We start from the raw sequence: 18,731 nt of genomic DNA on the forward strand, positions 1-18,731 counted from the left end.
TATTCCTTCCATGGTACTACTTATGAGCCTCCTAAGAAAATATCTGTGCTTTTTACATATTTTGGTAGCATTTTATTATGTGTGTATATATGTGTGTGTGTGTGTGCAGGTAGAAACCATAAGTCAACCTCAAATGTTATTCCTCAATAGTAATCTACTTTTATCTATTTATTTTTAGGTAGGGTCTCTCATCAGGACCTGGGGCTTGCTGACAAGACTAGGCTGGCTGCCCAGTAGACCCCAGCGATCTAATTGTCTGCAGCTCCTCCATGCTGAGATAACAAACACGCAACAGTACTCTCAGTTTTTTCCATGGGTGGTGAGGATGGAATTCAAATCCTTATATTTGTGCTGCAAGCACATTACTGATTAAGCTATCTCCCCAGCCCTAGCACATACATACACATATGCTATATGTATACATGTGTATGCATGCATATGGATATAGGTAACATATATATATATATGTTACCTATATATATATTACGAGACAGGGTTTCTTTGTATTGTTTTGGAGGCTACCGGTCCAGCCCGGCCTTGAACTCAGAGATCCGCCTGCCTCTGCCTCCCGAGTACTGGGATTAAAGGAGTGTGCCACCACCGCCCGGCTAGGTAACATTTATTTATTATTTATTTCCTATGTATGTTTGCACAGTGTTGCATGTGTAAGCCTATAGAAGCCAGTTTTCTCTTCCTACCATGTGAGCTCCAAGTATCAAGCTCAGGTTGTTAGGGCTGGTAACAAGTGCCTTTATCCACTAAGCCATCTCCCTGGCCCAGCACTTCATGGTTTTATATTAATAGCAGTATGCCTGTGCTGGGCAGTTTTATGTCAACTTGACACAAGATAAAGTTATCTAAGAAGAAGGAACCTCCATTAAGAAAATGCCTCCAGGCAGATCTCTGTGGTTTGAGGCCAGCCTGGTCTACAGAGTGAGTTCCAGACCAGTTTCCAAAGCTACACAGAGCAACCCTGTCTGAAAAAACAAAAAAAGGAAAAAAGAAAGAAAGAAAGAAAGAAAGAAAGAAAGAAAGAAAGAAAGAAAGAAAGAAAGAAAGAAAGAAAATGCTTCCATAAGATCCAGACTAAATGCAAACCTGCAGGGCATTTTCTTAATTAGTGATTGATGTGGAAGGGCCCAGCTCATTGTAGGTGTTGTCATCCTTAGGCTAGTGGTTCTGGGTTCTGTAAGAATGCAGGCTAAGCAAGTCAGTGAACAGCACCCTCCATGGCCTCTCCATCAGCTCCTGCCTCCAGGTTCCAGCCCTGTGTGAGTTCCCGTCCTGACTTCCTCTGCTGATGAACAGCAATATGGAAGTATAAGCGAAATAAACCCTTTCTTCCCCAACTTTCTTTTGGTCACAGGGTTTCATCATAGCAACAGTAACCTCTTAGGTCTACAGTCTTGTAGATCTTTTTGATGACTTCAACTTCTAAATTTTAATAGAAAGGAACATATCATTATGGAAGATCATTAAAAATTTACCTTCAAAGATCTTGAAGACAAAAACAAGCATTTACTATTGTTCTTGGAATGTTGAACACAAAGACCATTTAGTTTATGACTGTGGTGGTCTGAAAGAAAATGGCCACCAAAGGGAATGCCACTGTTGGGAGGTGTGGCCTGTTAGATTAGGTGGCTTTGTAAAGAAAGTGTCACTGTGGAGGCAGACTCTGAGGTCTCATACATGCTCAAGCCACACCTCATGAGACAGCCCCCCTTCCTATTTGCCTGTGCAACATGTAGAACTCTCAGCTATCTCTGCAGTACCTTGTTTGCCTGCAAGCAGGCATGATGATAATGGGCAGAACCTCTGAATTATAAACCAACCAATTAAATGTTTCCTTTAGGGGCTGGAGAGATGGCTCAGCGGTTAAGAGCACTCACTGACTGTTCTTCCAGAGGTCCTGAGTTCAATTCCCGGCAACCACATGGTGGCTCACAACCACCTTGAATGAGATCTGGTGCCCTCTGCTGGCATGCAGAAGATTGTATACAAATAAATAAATTTAAAAAAAATAAAAATAAATGTTTCCTTTATAAGAGCTGCTGTGGTCATGGTGTCTCTTCATAGCAATAAAGACAATGATGCTTTGAAAGAGTAAACCTGTAACATGTATCTGTTATCCCAGCTTTCCAGAGGTAGTGGCAAGAGAGTCAGAAATTCAGAGTCACCCTCAGCTAAATAACCTCAAGACTAGCTTGGGCTTATGGACCTTGTCTAAGAAAAACAAAACAAAAATAATCAGTTAAAAACAAAGCTGGGTCAAGTTGTGAGTTCATTTAACACTTTTGGAATAACAATTTTTTTTTCACATAACAAAATGAAAGTGGCTAACTAAGCCTCTGAACTCTTCAGCTTAAAGGTTCTTGTCAACAGTGGACACCTCATGGTCAAAGACAAATCCCTGTCCAGTGTTCCAAAGCTGCTCAGCCTTCCAGTGCTCCTAAGCATGCTCTCTCCCCTCACTTCCAGGTCTGTGCTAAAGGGGCTTAGTGACAGTCTTCCACAGCAACTTTTTGCTGGACCTACTGTCCCAGAAACTTCTGTAAGTCCATTCTCTACCCACAAAGAATCTACATATTCTGTTTACTACAAGGCAGCAAGTGAAACCAGAAAGGTCTGCATTTCCCTCTTCTCAGTCCAGGTTCTGGCTTGACTGCCCTCACCCTATGAGTGCTTACACAGTTGTTAAGTTGAAAAGGGAACAGAGCAAAATCAATGTGTCATTGCCAAAAATAAATACAATAATCTGCAACAACTATTTGTAGTAACTGACTGGTTAAGGTTTACCAAGAATAAATAGAAACCCTAACTAGTAATTTAATTTTATTTTTTTACCTGGACTAAATAAACCAAACATCTCTACGTTTGCCCACAGGAATACATGTGACTTTAGGAAGTAATTTTGCTTTCTGTTATATAGTTTACTTATCTGGAAAACAGGATTAATAGTAGTCACATGCTCAAAGGCACAGTGACCCCACCAGAAAGGTTCTGTTCATATATAAGCTATAAATCTCAAGTGGGCAAACCTCACAGAAGAGCAAACACATTAATAATACACTGTGGAGGCAAATCTTACAGAAGGAAGAGTTTTGATGGAAAAATAGTAAAAATGCCTTATCGATGCCCAAAGACAGTATATTTACTCCTAAAAAAATCTTTTCTATATGTGCAGGTTCCAACCAGACCAATTGTTCCTATTATTCAAGAAGAAAATGCTAAGGGAAATTGCTGCTTTCATAAAGTAGCATTTCTAAATCACCAAGAGTTGAATTAAAATTGCCAGCTGCTTTTTCAATTAGTAACACCATAAATTAAGAAATTTTAGGGCAAAGTCACTTTTCCAAACAGGAAGATCACTTTTATATTTTAGCATTCCTGCTTGAGAGCATGTAAGCTGTAGAATCAGATTATAGTTCTGATATTTTTGTGTCTGTGCCATTATACACAAAAGCCCCCATCCAATATATGTTTCTCTAACAGGGCATGTCTGTCCAGTGCTGACCACAGCCAGTTTCAAGCACAGTGGAGCTAAGTGACAGAGCACACTTCTGAGTCTCTGTGTTTGACACTTCCGATCATCTCTCCCATTTTCCTGCCAGTTGTTATCATGGGGACCTCCTCAATCCAGGCCTGACCTGAATCCCTTTCTAGTGCGCTGGGAAAAAAAAATCAATGCATTGTAAGTACAAGATACCCAATTACAGTAATAGAACAATTAATAGCCCATGAAGTCAAGGCTAATGATATTAAAACAAACAAAAAAAGGAAAGAAAAAAATCTTATTTCAAGTTTCTTGAAACTATGAGGAAAATAACAATTTGGGTGTCTTATGGTAATAAAAAAAACACCAAACAAAGTAATACTAGAAACATAATGCAACACTTAGCTGAGGGGGGGTCACACTAACAGTGTCCTCCTTTCTGGGATCACAGAATATTCCATTTCTGCTTCTCCAGCTGCTACCAACAGACACATAAAAGAAAGGCATTTGAAGCACCCACCTTGTTGAGGACATCTCGCTGGCAGCCAAGATAGAGATTGGGAAGAATTCGAGTTGGCCCAATGTTGGCAACAGGTAAGCAAGGCTGAGATATGCAGGTAGGGACTAGAGCGGATTTTCCTTCACAGAGGCCAGGGAAACAACGAGAGAACTCAGCAAACCCACCTAAGAATAAACATTGTATGATTATGCCATGTACAGTGTAAAATAAACCAGCCTTCTGGGAACCACTTGACTAAAACCATTTAAAACAGAAAAATCAGATGGTACAGATCCAAGCAGGTAACACTGCCTATGGGCACACTCCTTCCCACAGCTGCTGTTGCTAAAACTGACGTAGACTCCAGTACTGACTGCAGTATGGGAGGGCACGTTCTACGGGCACTGAGAATAATCACTGCCTTTCTCAGACAGTCTCTTAGTCCTCACACACTCTATGACATGTGAGCCACCTTCCTCTCTCCATAAAAAAATGTTACTACTGGGACATTAAAGAAGATTTTAAGTCAATAGTAAATAAGTAAAAAATAATTATTCACAATAGTAAACAAATGAGTATTTTCAAAAGTGATAAACTGGATGTTACTCTTTGTGGTAGAATGTTATTTTAAGGTGTGTGACTTTTGTTTATGCTACATTTATTTAACCCTGTGAAGCTGTGATTCTTTTGCCTGTGCAAACACCTGGTGGTCCAATAAGGAGCCAGTATCGAGACAGGAGCACGAATAGGCAGGGCAGGCGGTATAAACATGGGAGAACTGAGGAAGAGAGCAAGGAGAGGAGGACTGCAGCGACAGAGAAAGACGGAAAGTAAGATGTACAGAAGAAAGGCAAATTAACCCATCTACCTTTTTCCCTCTAGGCTTTTAAGTTAAGAAAAGCTGGCTAGAAACAAGTCAAGCTAAGGCCAGGCATTCATAATTAAGAATAAGCCTCCAGGGGTGAGTGAGTTATTTGGGAGTGGGGTGATGGGCCCCTCAAAAAGCCAAGACTAAAACATTGCACTACAAAAACTCTTTTAGAATAAAAACGCTGTTAAGTTCTTCCAAGAGTTAACTTTAAGTCTTCCAACCATACAGATTCCTATGTAGTGGTGGTGGTGGGATAAGACAAGGTCAGGATCCAGGCAGGGGGGTGCATGCCTTAAACCCAGGACTTGGGAGAAGCAGACAGATCTACATGGTCTACAGAGTGAATCCCAGGACAGCCAAGGCCACACAGAGAAACCCCATCTCAAAACAAAACACAAATGACAATGTCTTGAGTTAACCTAGACTTGTTTCAAATTCACTATGTGGCTGAGGATGATCTTGAGCCTTGGCCTGACAAGTGCTGGATTCAGGTTGTATCACCCTGCCTGGCCACTTCTCTTAAGATATCAAATACATGCCTTACTCTTAAAACTCATCTGTATAATAAGTCATTACAGTTCTGTAGGCAGTCAGTCAAGGCTCCATAATTACCACTGACTTCTCGATCTTCTGTTCAGTTTTCTAAGTACTACAAAGAAGTGTTGATAGAGCCTAAATCACTTATAGTATATGAATTCTTATGGCAAGAATCCTGGGTTCAGATTTAGAACTTGGGGTGGGGCTGTTTTCCCCCACCCAAGCTTTTATTTTCCCTTTTAAAACGTGTGTGTGTGTGTGTGTGAGAGAGAGAGAGAGAGAGACAGAGACAGAGACACAGAGAGAGACAGAGACAGAGACACAGAGAGAGACAAAGGGAGGGAGGGAGGGAGAGAGGGAGAGAGGGAGAGAGGGAGGGAGGGAGAGAGGGAGGGAGGGAGGGAGGGAGGGAGGGAAGGAGAGAGGGAGGGAGGGAGGGAGGGAGGGAGGGAGGGAGGGAGAGAGGGAGAGAGGGAGAGGGTTATGGAGGCAGAGGACAACCTGCTGGAGGAGTCAGTTCTCTTTCTACCGTGAGTTACTAAGCCACCTCATTAGTGACAGTCCTGTGTGTGCTCCAAGGCTTATATTTCTAATGAATTGCCCTATGGCCTTCACTAAGTGTCATAGTCTTGCCACAATTCAATAGAGATAATCCATGTAGCACTCTGAACTTCTCTGAGGAGGGAAAATGTGAGGTCTTCACAGGAGTTTCCAATTTAAATAAATAGTCCTTTCTATCCAAATGAAAACACAGGAACCAAATTGTTTCTGATGAAATTCTCTACTATTCAAACTTTACCTCTTAGTAGCTCAACTCAGGAAACTTGAAGATTAGAATTATGAAAAAAAAAAAACCTGTTCAACTCAAGTATAATCCAACTGGACCCCTGTTTCTACTGTCTATGTTCAGTCCAGGGTGCAGGAGCAGGGAACTACAGCAGCAGGAATTGGCAACAACAATTAAGCCATAGCAAAATATAAGACAACATTCCTACCTCCAGTCTGTAATTTTAGAGCTATTCTTTTTTATTTTTATTTTTAAATTAAAATTAGAAACAAGGTTGCTTCACATTTCAGTTCCAGGTCCCTCTCCCTTTCCCTCCCCTCCTCCCATGCCCTCCCAACCCCCCCCCAATATCCCCTCATTTCCCCAGGGAGGATGAGGCCCTCCATGGGGGTGTCCATAGTCTGTCATTTCATATAGGGCAGGGCCTAGACCCTCCCCTGGAGTCCAGGGTGGGAGTGCACCTCACATTGCTGGATGGGCGCCCAAAGTCCATTTGTAGACCTGGGATAAATACTGATCTACTATTCTTACACATGATGAATTGACAGGTCTTAAGCTAAACTGGTGGACAGAGCAAGGGGATCAGATCCGCTGTAGAAATCCATATCACTTTGTACAATGGACAAGGCCATCAATCTACACCTGTATGGGTTTTGTTTTTCATCATTTCCAAACATGACTTCCAGCCATGTAAAACTGTTATTTCACACTGCAGAAACACCACCATTCTGCTCTGCACCATACATACACATATCAAGCCCAGTGATCACACAGCAGGGAAAACAAGAATACAAGCTCCTGGCCCAGCACATTCTAGATGCCTGCTGTGGTAAAGTTACTGAATCCCCAGTTCCTGGCTTCCTCATCTGTAAAACAATCCTAAAAGGGTTACCTGCCACACTTGCAATACTGTGTGGCATACAGCAAGCCCCAGCAGGCACCAATGGTGGTTATTCCATGAGAGCCATCAGCCTCCACCCTAGCACCTGTTTAGGGTCCTTCTAAGACACAGTGAAAAGGCAGAGCCTCTAAGCCATAGACTCTGTGGTTACACCTCCCAAGGGTATCCTGAAAGAAGCTGGCAGAGGGGATTTGTCCAAAAAGTAAAAGAAACACTGCATATATCTCCCTGAGAGAGTTACAGTGCCTGTTAACATATTAAGGGTTCCAAAAAACATTATCTCCAAAGAAAATGGGTTTAATTTACTTAAGCCAAATGAGCTTTTTCAAACTGATTTTAACCATGGAAAACCCTCTAAAATCTTTAGCTGATAGTGGCATTATACAAATAAATGCTAGACTATAGCTACTGGACTGCCATCAACTAGCCTTCCTCTGCCTACAACTGTAACTGAAGATCTCCGAGGCAGGCACCAAGAATGTCCACTATTTAGATGTGTAATTGTGTTTCTGATTACAGAATACAGCTGCTAAGTGTGGTCCCTGCAAGTGGGTCTCACAGCAACATAGCGAAGGTTCTTGCTTGTTTTTGCTCAGTTTACACCAAATGCAGGCACTATTTTTATTATAATTAATAGATATAAAACATCTATAAGTTGTTTAACCTAAGAATTGTCCTGGAGTAATCTTTGGCTCCAATACAGTTCATAGAAAGTCTGTCATTTAATATAACAAAACTACATTCCTGTAAACTATTCTCAGAGGAGAATACCAAAACAACAACAAAAAAACAAACCTCTTGAATCACATTTTAAATTTGTAAATAATCATACTGAAAAGTAACAACAGAATACCCTGAACAAAACTACGACAAGCAGTACTACCATGCCTGCCTGGCTATACAGGTACTATCTCAATCTTCACAATATGGTATGAAATAAAAGTCATTACTATTTCTATTTGCATATAAGAACACAGGCTCAGAATTACATTCTGTAATAATTAGCGAACTATGGCATGAGTCTACTTCTTAAATCCTCTAACTTCCTCTTGTGTGCATGTACAGCCTTACTGTTACCTATGGTGTCCCAAGCCTTATGACTGTGATTTGCTAGTTCTCAGTACTAGTCTAACAATGGGTATAGCCCTTCTCCAAACTAAAGAGAAGGTGTAGGTGTGTGTGTGTGTGTGTGTGTGTGTGTGTGTGTGTAGTGGTGGTGGTGGTGGTGGTGTGTGTGTCTGCCTCAGAAAGTTCAATAAAAGAAAGAGAAGGGTATCTAGTATGACCAGAGATAAAAGACTTACTAAATACAACTATTGCTACAAATCTCTTCCCTGGGGGAAATGTAAACAATGTCTACTATTAGGCTTTCTTACAGTGGGTGAGGAGTTATGGGCACGAGCATGAATGACCCTAAAGGTTTGTATGATGCTTGACTCCTCCCACATAGCCCTTTCCCTAGTCCTCCAACTACATACTCTAGCCCTTACCAGAGACCCAGAAGCCACAGCAATTAAGGCAGAATTGCATACTACTGGTTGTGAGGGGTAGTAGGATACTCAAATGAGGGTCCCATGACCCTGCCTGTCCCCTACTTCTACAAGGGAATGTCAACCATCTAGAAGCCCAGCTAAGATGATCTTTGGCAAGCTGGCTCGATAAACTTCTAAACATAGTGGCAATATGGCTTAGAGGACAGTCATGTACAACATGGAATCCATAATAAGGTTCCCAGATAACTAGCTAAAATGTCAATATACCACGATTTGTTCGTGATCAGATTTACAAGCTGACAGTGAAGCTAAAGCTTTATCTTGGCTTACACAAGATATCTTTCAGAGGGATACACTGCTGTATCCTCCAAGAACAACTTTCAGAGGGAAACAATTTGGAAACAATCTGATTAAGTCAGCCTGGCTGTTCACTGTCCAGCTGTAACATTAATTAGTACAGGGATCCTAAGTCATTTTAACTTCACTGTACCTCAAAACAATGGCTCTAGAAAATTTCATGGCAGGGAATAAAATAAATGACAGAAACCACTGTTCAACATAAAAAAAAAAAAGCCAAACCAACAATACATGGTAAATGCTTTATAAAACCAGGGGAGCAAGGCAAGGCGGCGAACACCTTTAATCCCAGCCAGAAGCAGGCAGATCTCTGAGTTCCAGGCCAACCAAGGAAGGCTACATAGTAAGGCTTTGTTGTCTGGGTATTTTCAACTAGTAGTTAGTACTAACACTAACAGTCAGACTTTGACATATTTAATAGTTTTCAATGAGATTGGAACATTTAGTGCTCAGTCTGGCTTGAAATGTCCCAAACCAGGCACTTCCAGAAAATACTACATCAGCCAAAGAGTGCATTTTCTTGCTTGTATCTGACATCCACTCTGCTGACATCCTCCTTCACTGACAGCATTTTTCCACTCACTGACCTTTCATTCACTGTGACTCCACTTATTTCGTTAACAACAGGTAAGACACTGCAGATCTACCCTGAACCTTCATAAATTGTCTGTAGCCTCATCAGCAACTAAGTTTCAAAATATCTAAACTGCCCCCTTTCCTTTCAAAAATTCTCTTACAAACCAGATCTACATCAGAAGAAAAGCATACACAGCTCATTTATGTATACTTTGTTCCAAAGGGCTGCCAGATACAAACTAAAAGCAGATTATCTGACCTTGTCATAAAGGCTCGCTGTCCTAAGCAACCCATGTTAGTATATTATAAAGCACATAGCAGCACTTTGTTGAACTCTCCCCTGTGAAAAGCCATACTGAAAACTCCCAGTATTTTAAAAGTTATCATGGAATTGTCTCACTGATATTACCAACTATCTCTTCTCCCTACATTTTGCACTGTTTGTCATCTGGTAATGCGGAAAATGTGAGATGACAGTAACTCACATGTATTTCCCTAGTACACAGCTCAAGTTCAGAATAGCTGTGCCCTAGCCCCTGTGGTTCTTAGGTTTTAACAGGCAGTCAGACATGTTCAGAGGCTTCTGGTGTGGGGAGAATAATAGGCACACTACAACGGTGCTGTCGGTTAATCTTCCACCATCCAACCAAAAGAATGCATGTGTAGAAATAAAAATACATTATTTTGATATAGCTTCACAGGCATATGTCGCTGTATTCTCATTCAGTCAAGAAAATGTTCTTCCCTGAGGGCACCTCCTTTACAATCCCAATCAAAAGTACTGTTTTATGTAGAAAAAAGCAATCACTGTGACACACCATTACAGTATGGTGGGAGAAAATATGCCAAGTAATAGAAAATAAAATGCAAAAGAATTCTACTAACAATTCCAATTACTTCTTTCTTGACTCATTTGCAATCAACTGTAAAAGTTATATTCTAAAAGCAAAAAAAATACATAATTAAAAAGTGACACTTCACTATAACTCAATTAGTTTTTAATTAATTATTTTCATTTTATTTTTGAGACAGGATCACACTGGGTAATAAAAACAGTTAAAATAAAATTCACCATATGGACCATACTGAACTAAAATTTGCAAAAATTCTTCTGCCTGTGTCCCAAGTCCTGGTATTATAGGAGTACATAACTGTACCTAGCTTCAAAATCTTCCAAGTCTCAAATTATAACCAAACTAAAGACGAATGTCAACTAATTTCAGGCTAATTCTCTATAGGCAGAAAGAGAGCTTTTACCCCATGCTTTCATTCAGACAGACAGAAGTCACTGGATCTTTACCTGACAGAGCTGCCTGACATGGGCAGCAGAACTAAAAAGAACCACCCACTCCACATTCTGAATGAATTCTATGGTCACATACAGAAATGGGATTTATACAAGAATTTTACTTTCTAGAAAACATTTTCCCAAATGAAATATACAAATTTAACTTTAATTTTAAATTATTTTTATATAATTCATATTTTTATCGTTTTAAGACAGGGACTTGGCATACCAACAGTGATTTTCCTACAGAGTGTCTCTCTTTTAATTTAGGGACTTATACCAACAGTGTATAATGTTGATTTATTGGGGACAGGACAATTCTGTGGAGTTGATTCTTTTCCACCTTTCCATTGTTTCCAGATGTGAAACTCAGGTTGCCAGACTTGCACAACAGGTGCCCACCTGCTGAGCTATCTTGCTGGCACCTAATTTAGTAGTTCTGTAAAATTCACTTAGTGTAGTGACACATATCTGTAATTTCAGCACTTGGTAGGTTGAGCAGGAACAGGAACTTAAGGTTATCTTTAGCTACCTGGAAAATTCAGAGCCAGCCTAGGTCACATGAGGCCCTTATCTTTAAAAACAACAACAAATATACAAACAAAAAGTAAGTTCTATAAAACTCATACTGGTGATTGGGCAGAATTATTAATGACCTGGTAATTGTAAATTTTTGTGTGTGTGTATTTGTGATCTGTCTTGTTTCTTTAGCTATAATTCATTGTGAGTAACACTCTTATAATCACTTCACCATTTAACATAGTGCCTAGCATATAATTAGAATTCAGCAAATGTTTATTGAATCCTTTCTTGTTACAATGAATAAGTGTTGATGGACACAAGTTTTGTATATTTTTAGTATTCAAAAAGGATTTCCTGATTCCATTCAAAGACAAAAGTTTAGCTGGCATGGGTGGGGGCACAAAACATATTTCCTATTTGTAGACTACAGTGTCCAAGAGACTCTTAGATGAGAGAGAAGGCAGAGCAAGAAAAATAATTTTCTGCTACTAAGGTGAAAAGGGTAGATCCAGTCAATTCCATTTTGGCCAGCCAAAAGCAACACTGTATCCTTATATGTCTTTACCTAGAGAACTTCTACAAACACATAGCAAGTCCATTTTCTCAGATATCTTACATTGCCCAGGATTCTGTAACAGTGTGCTGGGCAGTTCTATCTTTGTGGCTCAGGAAATCAAAGGCACATCCTTTAGGAAACCTTTAGGACAATGGTTACAATCACACACCAAGGAGGAGGTGGTGGCTGCTGGAAGTGATTTGAAATACGATTATCAATCAAGGTGACTTTATGAGTCAGGATAAAAAGCAAACCTAAGTCTCCACTCCAGAGAATAATTGACTAATATACAGTCATGAACCACTCGGTGTACATGTCAGTCATTCCTAGTGCCTTTCTATGTGCAGTTCAAAACTTCCTAATCTATTCTTGGGCAAATTCTCAAGACTATCTGTGTATATTCTTCTCTTCCCAACCGTCGTTAGCTGGGTCTGGGGGAATAGGCCTGTTAAGCCTACTTATTTAGAATCTGAGACTGGAAGATTGCAGATTCAAGGCCAGCCTGGGCAATTTAGTGGGACCCTGTCTCAAAAGTAAAAATATAATAGCTGGGGGTATAGCTTGGTGACAGAGCATTTGTCCACTATGCATTAGGCCCTAGGTTTGATCTCCAGGAGTGCAAAAGACTCTGAGACAGAGAAGAAAAAGGTTTCTGTGGAGGTGCAGAGACCATAAGGCTTCAGATTTAAAGCACATGGGATAAAGTCTAGAAAGGGAGGGAGGGAAAAGGAAGAAAGGGTGAGGGGGAAGAAGGAAGGGATGATACACAAGAGGGGAGCGGTGAATAGAGGAGAGGAGAGAACATGACTAAGCTAAAGTCAGAGAGGCAGAGAGAAGTCAGCCACTGTAGAGTTAGGTAAGGATTCTATAGTTTATCTAAGATTACTGGCGTATACTAAACTGAAATTGAAACAATCTGGAAATAAAGTGTATTTAACTTTGGCTCCAACTGTGCATAATGGGCTGGAATGTGGCAAGACAGAGGATGTGAGACCAGTTAGAGGTTCCCAGAGCATTCTGGAAGATAGACGGTGTTGCCTTGACTGAGGTCATGGAAGAGGAAGAATTCTTACCTGGGAGAAGAAAGACCTGGTGATTGAGAGATGACAATGTTACAGCTCACAATGCCACCATATCTAAATAAGCTCTTACATTTAAAGAGCTTGTATAATTTAAATCAATGCAATTCATCTCAACTCCCATTTCTTCCCCTTTGCAGAAAAATATCCATGCCAGTCTCCTCATCAATCCTCTAAATCTATCTTCATCCCTATCTGTTGTTTTGTTTCTAAACATCAAGGTATATAGCTCAACTGACCTTGACCTCACAATTCCTCTGTGTCAGTGTATAAAATGAGGGAATTGCAGGTGTGCCATCACAGCCATGTTTTGTGGTGCTGAGGATTAAATCCAGACCTCACGACCACTAAGCAAGCACTGTACCAACTAAGCTATATCTCCAGCTCTGGGCTCTTAAAAAAGTAATGTATTATTTGCAGAAGCGGAGTGTGTCATAGCACATATATTGAGGTCAAAGAACAATTCTGTGGGGTTAGCTCTCCTTTCTAGCTTTATGTGGGTTCTGGAGATTGAATTCAGGTCACCAGGTTTGTGTAGCAGGAGCCTTTACCTACGGAGTTATCATACTGCGCTTCTCCCCACTGAATTTGAAGGAACTTCCACACTCAAATATTACTCAGTTTTCAAGGTTCAACTAAGTTCCATTGCTGTAACTAAATCTTCCCGATTTCTACAGACTTCAAACTGAATCTCCTCTCATCACTATATCACGCAGCATGTAGCCTTGTGCTTCCCTTTGTTTCATTCTGTCAACAGACATGCTTCCCCAAATTATCCAGGAGACTCTCAAGGGCAGGGGACAAACCTTTGCTCTCCCAGGGGCCCCGTCCCTACAGTCAAGTCCACAGCACAACCAGAGATGTGCCATCAAATTCTGAAGGCTCATAGTAAAAAAGTCAAATATGCCCAGACCTGGCATCTCTCCAGAGCACATAAATGACACAAGTGGAGCAAGAATAGATTGATGTCACTGTTGTCTTCCAGGATGTATTTGTCAGAATAAGGAAACAAATAACTACTGTAGTTGGCTCTGTAGCCCATTTTATCAAAAGACCAAGTCTCAGACATTATGTCTTAGTCATTGGAAACTAGGAAGTGACAAACACACTGGTAGGTAACAAGCATAGGAAAGATGACCTAATTTAAATAACTTCATGCAAACTGAGACTCAGAACACCAAGCAAATACATGGCAACAAGCAGGCAAAAGTGGTTTTTTTTTTTTCCTAATTTGCTTAAAGTATAGCTGGCAAGTAAAACAACATATGTTTATAAGTAATCATTTGATATAAATCTTGAAATGTTACCATACTTTACATACTATCTTTTTGCAGATATAATATTAACACAGTCTATTCTCTGAGCAGATTTCAAGCATATATTAACTCTACTCATGTTGTAACCCTACAAACCTTTCAACTAATAACTCAAAAGGTCTGTGTCCTTTAATCACTGTCAGCCCTACCACTCCACCACCCACCCACTCAACTGTTTCCTTTTGGTTTGATTATTAATTTTTGCTTTTTTGAAACAAGTTCTGATATAGCCCAGGATGGATCACCCTAAATTCCTGATGCTTCTGCTTTCACTTCCCACGTGGTGTGATGACCACCTCTGGCTTCAATTCTGTTCGGTGACTTCTAGACTCAATATAAGTAGACTGATGTAGCACTTATTCTTCTGTACCTGGCTCACTCAGCATGATTCTTCCCTGGTCATAGAAAGCAGCATGCTTTTTCTTCCCCAGGACTAGATTGATCCCAGAGCATCATCTATGTTAGGCAAATCTTCTACTATTCTACCACTGAACTGGAACCCCCAGCCCCTTGCCTTGTAAGGCTAAATAATTCTATTGTATATGTAAATACAAACACCTATTTTCAGTGACTCTCAATGACTACAGTTTTTTTGTTTGTTTTTGACAAATAACAACCAATTCTGAATATCTAAAGTACTTTTAATGAAATACATTTATTTTAATCTATTACAAGATGCTATAAGTTTTGGTATGAAATGACTGAAAATGTTATTTTGTTCCCAAAGGGGAAGAGGCATCAAACTAGATAATAGAATTAATAATAACAGCACAAACAGAAAATCTGTAATCAGAAAAATTGAGTGCTATTATGCTTTTCTTGGTAAGTGCAACAATTAATTCCGTTAAACAGAAACTTAACATTTATTAATGAAGCTACTAAATCACTCTAGACCCCTGTCTAAAATACACAAGGCCCAATACAATTTGCTCACTTCAATCTACACTAGGCAAAGCTTCCTAAAAAAGAAAAAGTATTTGTCCTTCAATCACAGCACTATATCCCACAAAATACTTAATAATGGTATTTTCTATAATTACTCAAATCTACAATTTAGCATAGGATGAAGTAGTTACACTTTCATTTGATGAGCCCCTCACTGGCTAAGATAATTTAATGCTTTGAAGTTTTTATATACAGTATTTTTATGCATTGTTTTACTGAGTGAAATGTGAAGATTATGACTCTAAAATCCATATGAGGCTGAAATAGCTACTGAAAAAGGTCTTTAGGGGAAAGCATCCAGGGCTGGAAAGATGTCTCAATGGTTAAAAGCACTGGCTGTTCTTCCAGAGGACTTGGGTTTAGTCCCCAGAACCCACAAGGCAGATTACAGCTGTCTGTAACTCTAGTTCTAGGGGATCTGACACACCCTCATACAAACATACATGCAGGCAAAACACCAATACATGTGAAATAAAATAAGTAAATTTTTAAAAAAAGAAAAGAAAGAAAAAGCATTCTAGGCTAGGCATGGTGGTTCATGCCTTTAACCCCAGCATTTGGAAGGCAAAGGCAGGACCATCTCTATGAGTCTGAGGTCACCCTAGTCTGTAACTATTCCAGGACAGCTGGAACTACATAGAAAGGCCTGTCTTTTAAAAAAATCAGAAAGAAATCGTTCTTGATTCCAAATCTAAGCTTAAAATTTTAGAAGATTCTGGAATACTTGTAGGTATGAGCCTTAGGCACATGGTGAGAACTTGGAAGAGTTGAGTCACTGAAGCACTATCTGTATGTGAAAGAGCTGAAGCCTTGACTAATCTGTGAGTTTTATCTGCTGTACAGTCACCCTGTCACTCATCACAGGACAGAGATGAGCTGGGATACAGCGGCATGGCACAGCATTCGCCCTGTATTTGATTTCTATAATCACAGAATAGAAAGGGAAAGAAGGACTATGAATATGTGGTCTATCCTTCCTTCTTCCACCTTTCCTTCTAGAAGCAAGGGAATGATGAGATTGGACCCAGATCTTACATGTTAAACATGCTCTCGACATCTGCACCACACCCAAAGCTGCCCTTCTGCATTTACTCAGTGGGGAAAGAGCCAGGCAGGGCTACACCCACGCATAATTCCAACACCAGAGGCTAAGAAAGAAGACTGAGCATAGGTTGTGGTAGCACATGTTAGTAGGATATGATAAAGAAGCAGAAGTTGAGGCAGGAGGATCATGAGATGGGTGTGTCTCAAGACTCTAACAAAAAAATGGGAAAAGAGAAAGTAACAGAATAATACTGTTCATCTGTAGATTATCTTTTGACCTACTTGCTATCAAATTAATCCATTTCTGCATCTTTTCTATATGTTAGTAAAAAACGAACACCTGAGTTAAAGGGGCTTTTTCTCCTGATTTATTTCAGTTCTGTGAAATAAATCGAGCATTCTTTGATAAGGACAAGGACAAAAAGACTAAGATGATAAAGTGATCAACAGTGGGTAAGTAAAAGCCAAGAAACTAGCTTGTTTTAAAATTTTCTTGAGGTTAAACAAAACCAAAATAGTTTATCCATAAGTCAATGTCAGCAACTGACTATTTTTGTCTTCTGTTCATAATGATAGTCTTCAAAAAAACTACTGAAACAGATTCTACGACATACTATCTGATTCTCACAAAAATATTCTCAGAGTAAGTGGAACATCTGTATTTTAATAAATAGGAAAGAAAAAAAAACCAAAACGTAACTCCAGTTAAATGACTTTTCTAAATGCATTCAGCCACGAACAGCAGAGTAAAAACACAGCCCGTTTTGCCCAGCTTGAAGGAATGTGTCCATAAGACGTATGTCAGACTCCTAGGGACCAGTGCAGTCTTGGCCCCGAGCCTACCAGAAGACCCTGACTCCTCCCTCCGAGCGCCCACTCTTCCCGGTCACTCCTCCAGTTTTGCCTTCTTCCTTTAGCCCTTCCTCCTGTGAGCACCTAAGGGCTATATGAGAGGTGTTGTCAAACACTGACAGGGGCTCGTTTGTACGCTCTCACAGCCCATCTCTTCCTTCCTCACAAGCCTGTTTCACTTGTGAGGAGCCAACAGCAGGAATAGACACTGTGCCCAGTGCAGCGAGGAGTAGCTGCAGCCCTCTTACTCGACCTTCAGTGACCTCTAAACCCACCTCGCCTTTACTCCTCCCACTAACTTAGCACTCCAAACATCCCGTGTATGAAATGGGCATGAGGCGCTCCGATTCAGGGAGTCATAAGGTTGGTTCAGCTGGTCAGACTGAACCCTTATTCTTCTTGTAGCCCAGTGAGTGCCTCTCCCAAAGGAACAGGACTGATAACCTTTTCACAAAACCAAGGAATGACCATCAGCAAAGGGAATAAAGAACTGTAAGACACCTAGAAACTCACTGTGAACACACCTACAGAATGGCTGTCTGTTTACCAAGCTGTCAGGTCAAAGCTCCACACAGGGAAAATGTTTCAAAAAAGCAGGGTGGGACATCCTGACAGACAAACTCTTTAAAGTGTGGATCTATGGGGATGATTCAGTAAATCCTGTGCTTGACCGACATGAATGATCCCCTGTATTTTATGAGTTAGTAAAGTGAGGCCACAAACCTTGAACTCACTAATAGCACAGTGGCTACAAAAACTTGAGATGAGTACCAAAGCTACCCTTAGTTCAACTCAAATAGCTGTTATACCTCGCCCACTCATGTACCTTTAGAATGTGCCTGTCCACTCATGTACCTTTAGAATGTGCCTGCCCACTCATGTACCTTTAGAATGTGCCTGTCCACCTATGTACCTTTAGAATGTGCCTGTCCACTCATGTACCTTTAGAATGTGCCTGTCCACTCATGTACCTTTAGAATGTGCCTGTCCACTCATGTACCTTTAGAATGTGCCTGTCCACCTATGTACCTTTAGAATGTGCCTGTCCACTCATGTACCTTTAGAATGTGCCTGTCCACTCATGTACCTTTAGAATGTGCCTGTCCACTCATGTACCTTTAGAATGTGCCTGTCCGGATGGGCGAGAGGGCAGGGGTTGCTCAGCTCAGTACTAGCACATCTGCTCATCATTACATACATCTATGCACAGACAGGAAAATACAATAAATCGCAGTCACAGAATTCTGTAATTGCCACACAGAGAGACCAAAGGGAATCACAGCACAGATGTAAGATGTGGTTAGAGAAGGCCTGAGGGGACAAAAGACAAACAACACAAAAACAAAACAAAACTATCCTTGTGACCAGAGAACTGAAGCAAAAATGTATGACAGAACTGGAGATTTTACCTAAATCTGCATGGCGCTTCACAATGTTAATATTTAAAAACTACTCACGCACCAACAACTGACCAATCATAAAACTGATGTGTTTATATTTCTAATAACTAATTACCAGTAATCAAGCTCACTGCATCCTCCTTCCAATAAACACCAAAAGTGGTAAAAGACAATACTATCAATATCTTTCCTTAGGCCAGATTAAAAAAAAAAAA

The 18,731-nt window shown here is 40.4% G+C and overlaps 1 protein-coding gene across 2 annotated transcripts in view; it reads right to left on the minus strand.

Moving 5' to 3' along the window:
- Positions 1 to 18,731, minus strand: part of Dusp16 (dual specificity phosphatase 16) — a 79,005-nt gene that overhangs the window by 20,668 nt on the left and 39,606 nt on the right. For both annotated transcript variants that reach the window (XM_040743420.1, XM_040743422.1), the window contains exon 4: positions 4,014 to 4,177. In XM_040743420.1, coding sequence (XP_040599354.1) covers positions 4,014 to 4,177 — 164 coding nt within the window. The remainder of the gene's footprint in view (positions 1 to 4,013; positions 4,178 to 18,731) is intronic.

The sequence above is a fragment of the Mesocricetus auratus genome, unplaced genomic scaffold, assembly GCF_017639785.1.
Source record: "Mesocricetus auratus isolate SY011 unplaced genomic scaffold, BCM_Maur_2.0 Super-Scaffold_100001, whole genome shotgun sequence".
Lineage (NCBI taxonomy): Eukaryota > Metazoa > Chordata > Mammalia > Rodentia > Cricetidae > Mesocricetus > Mesocricetus auratus.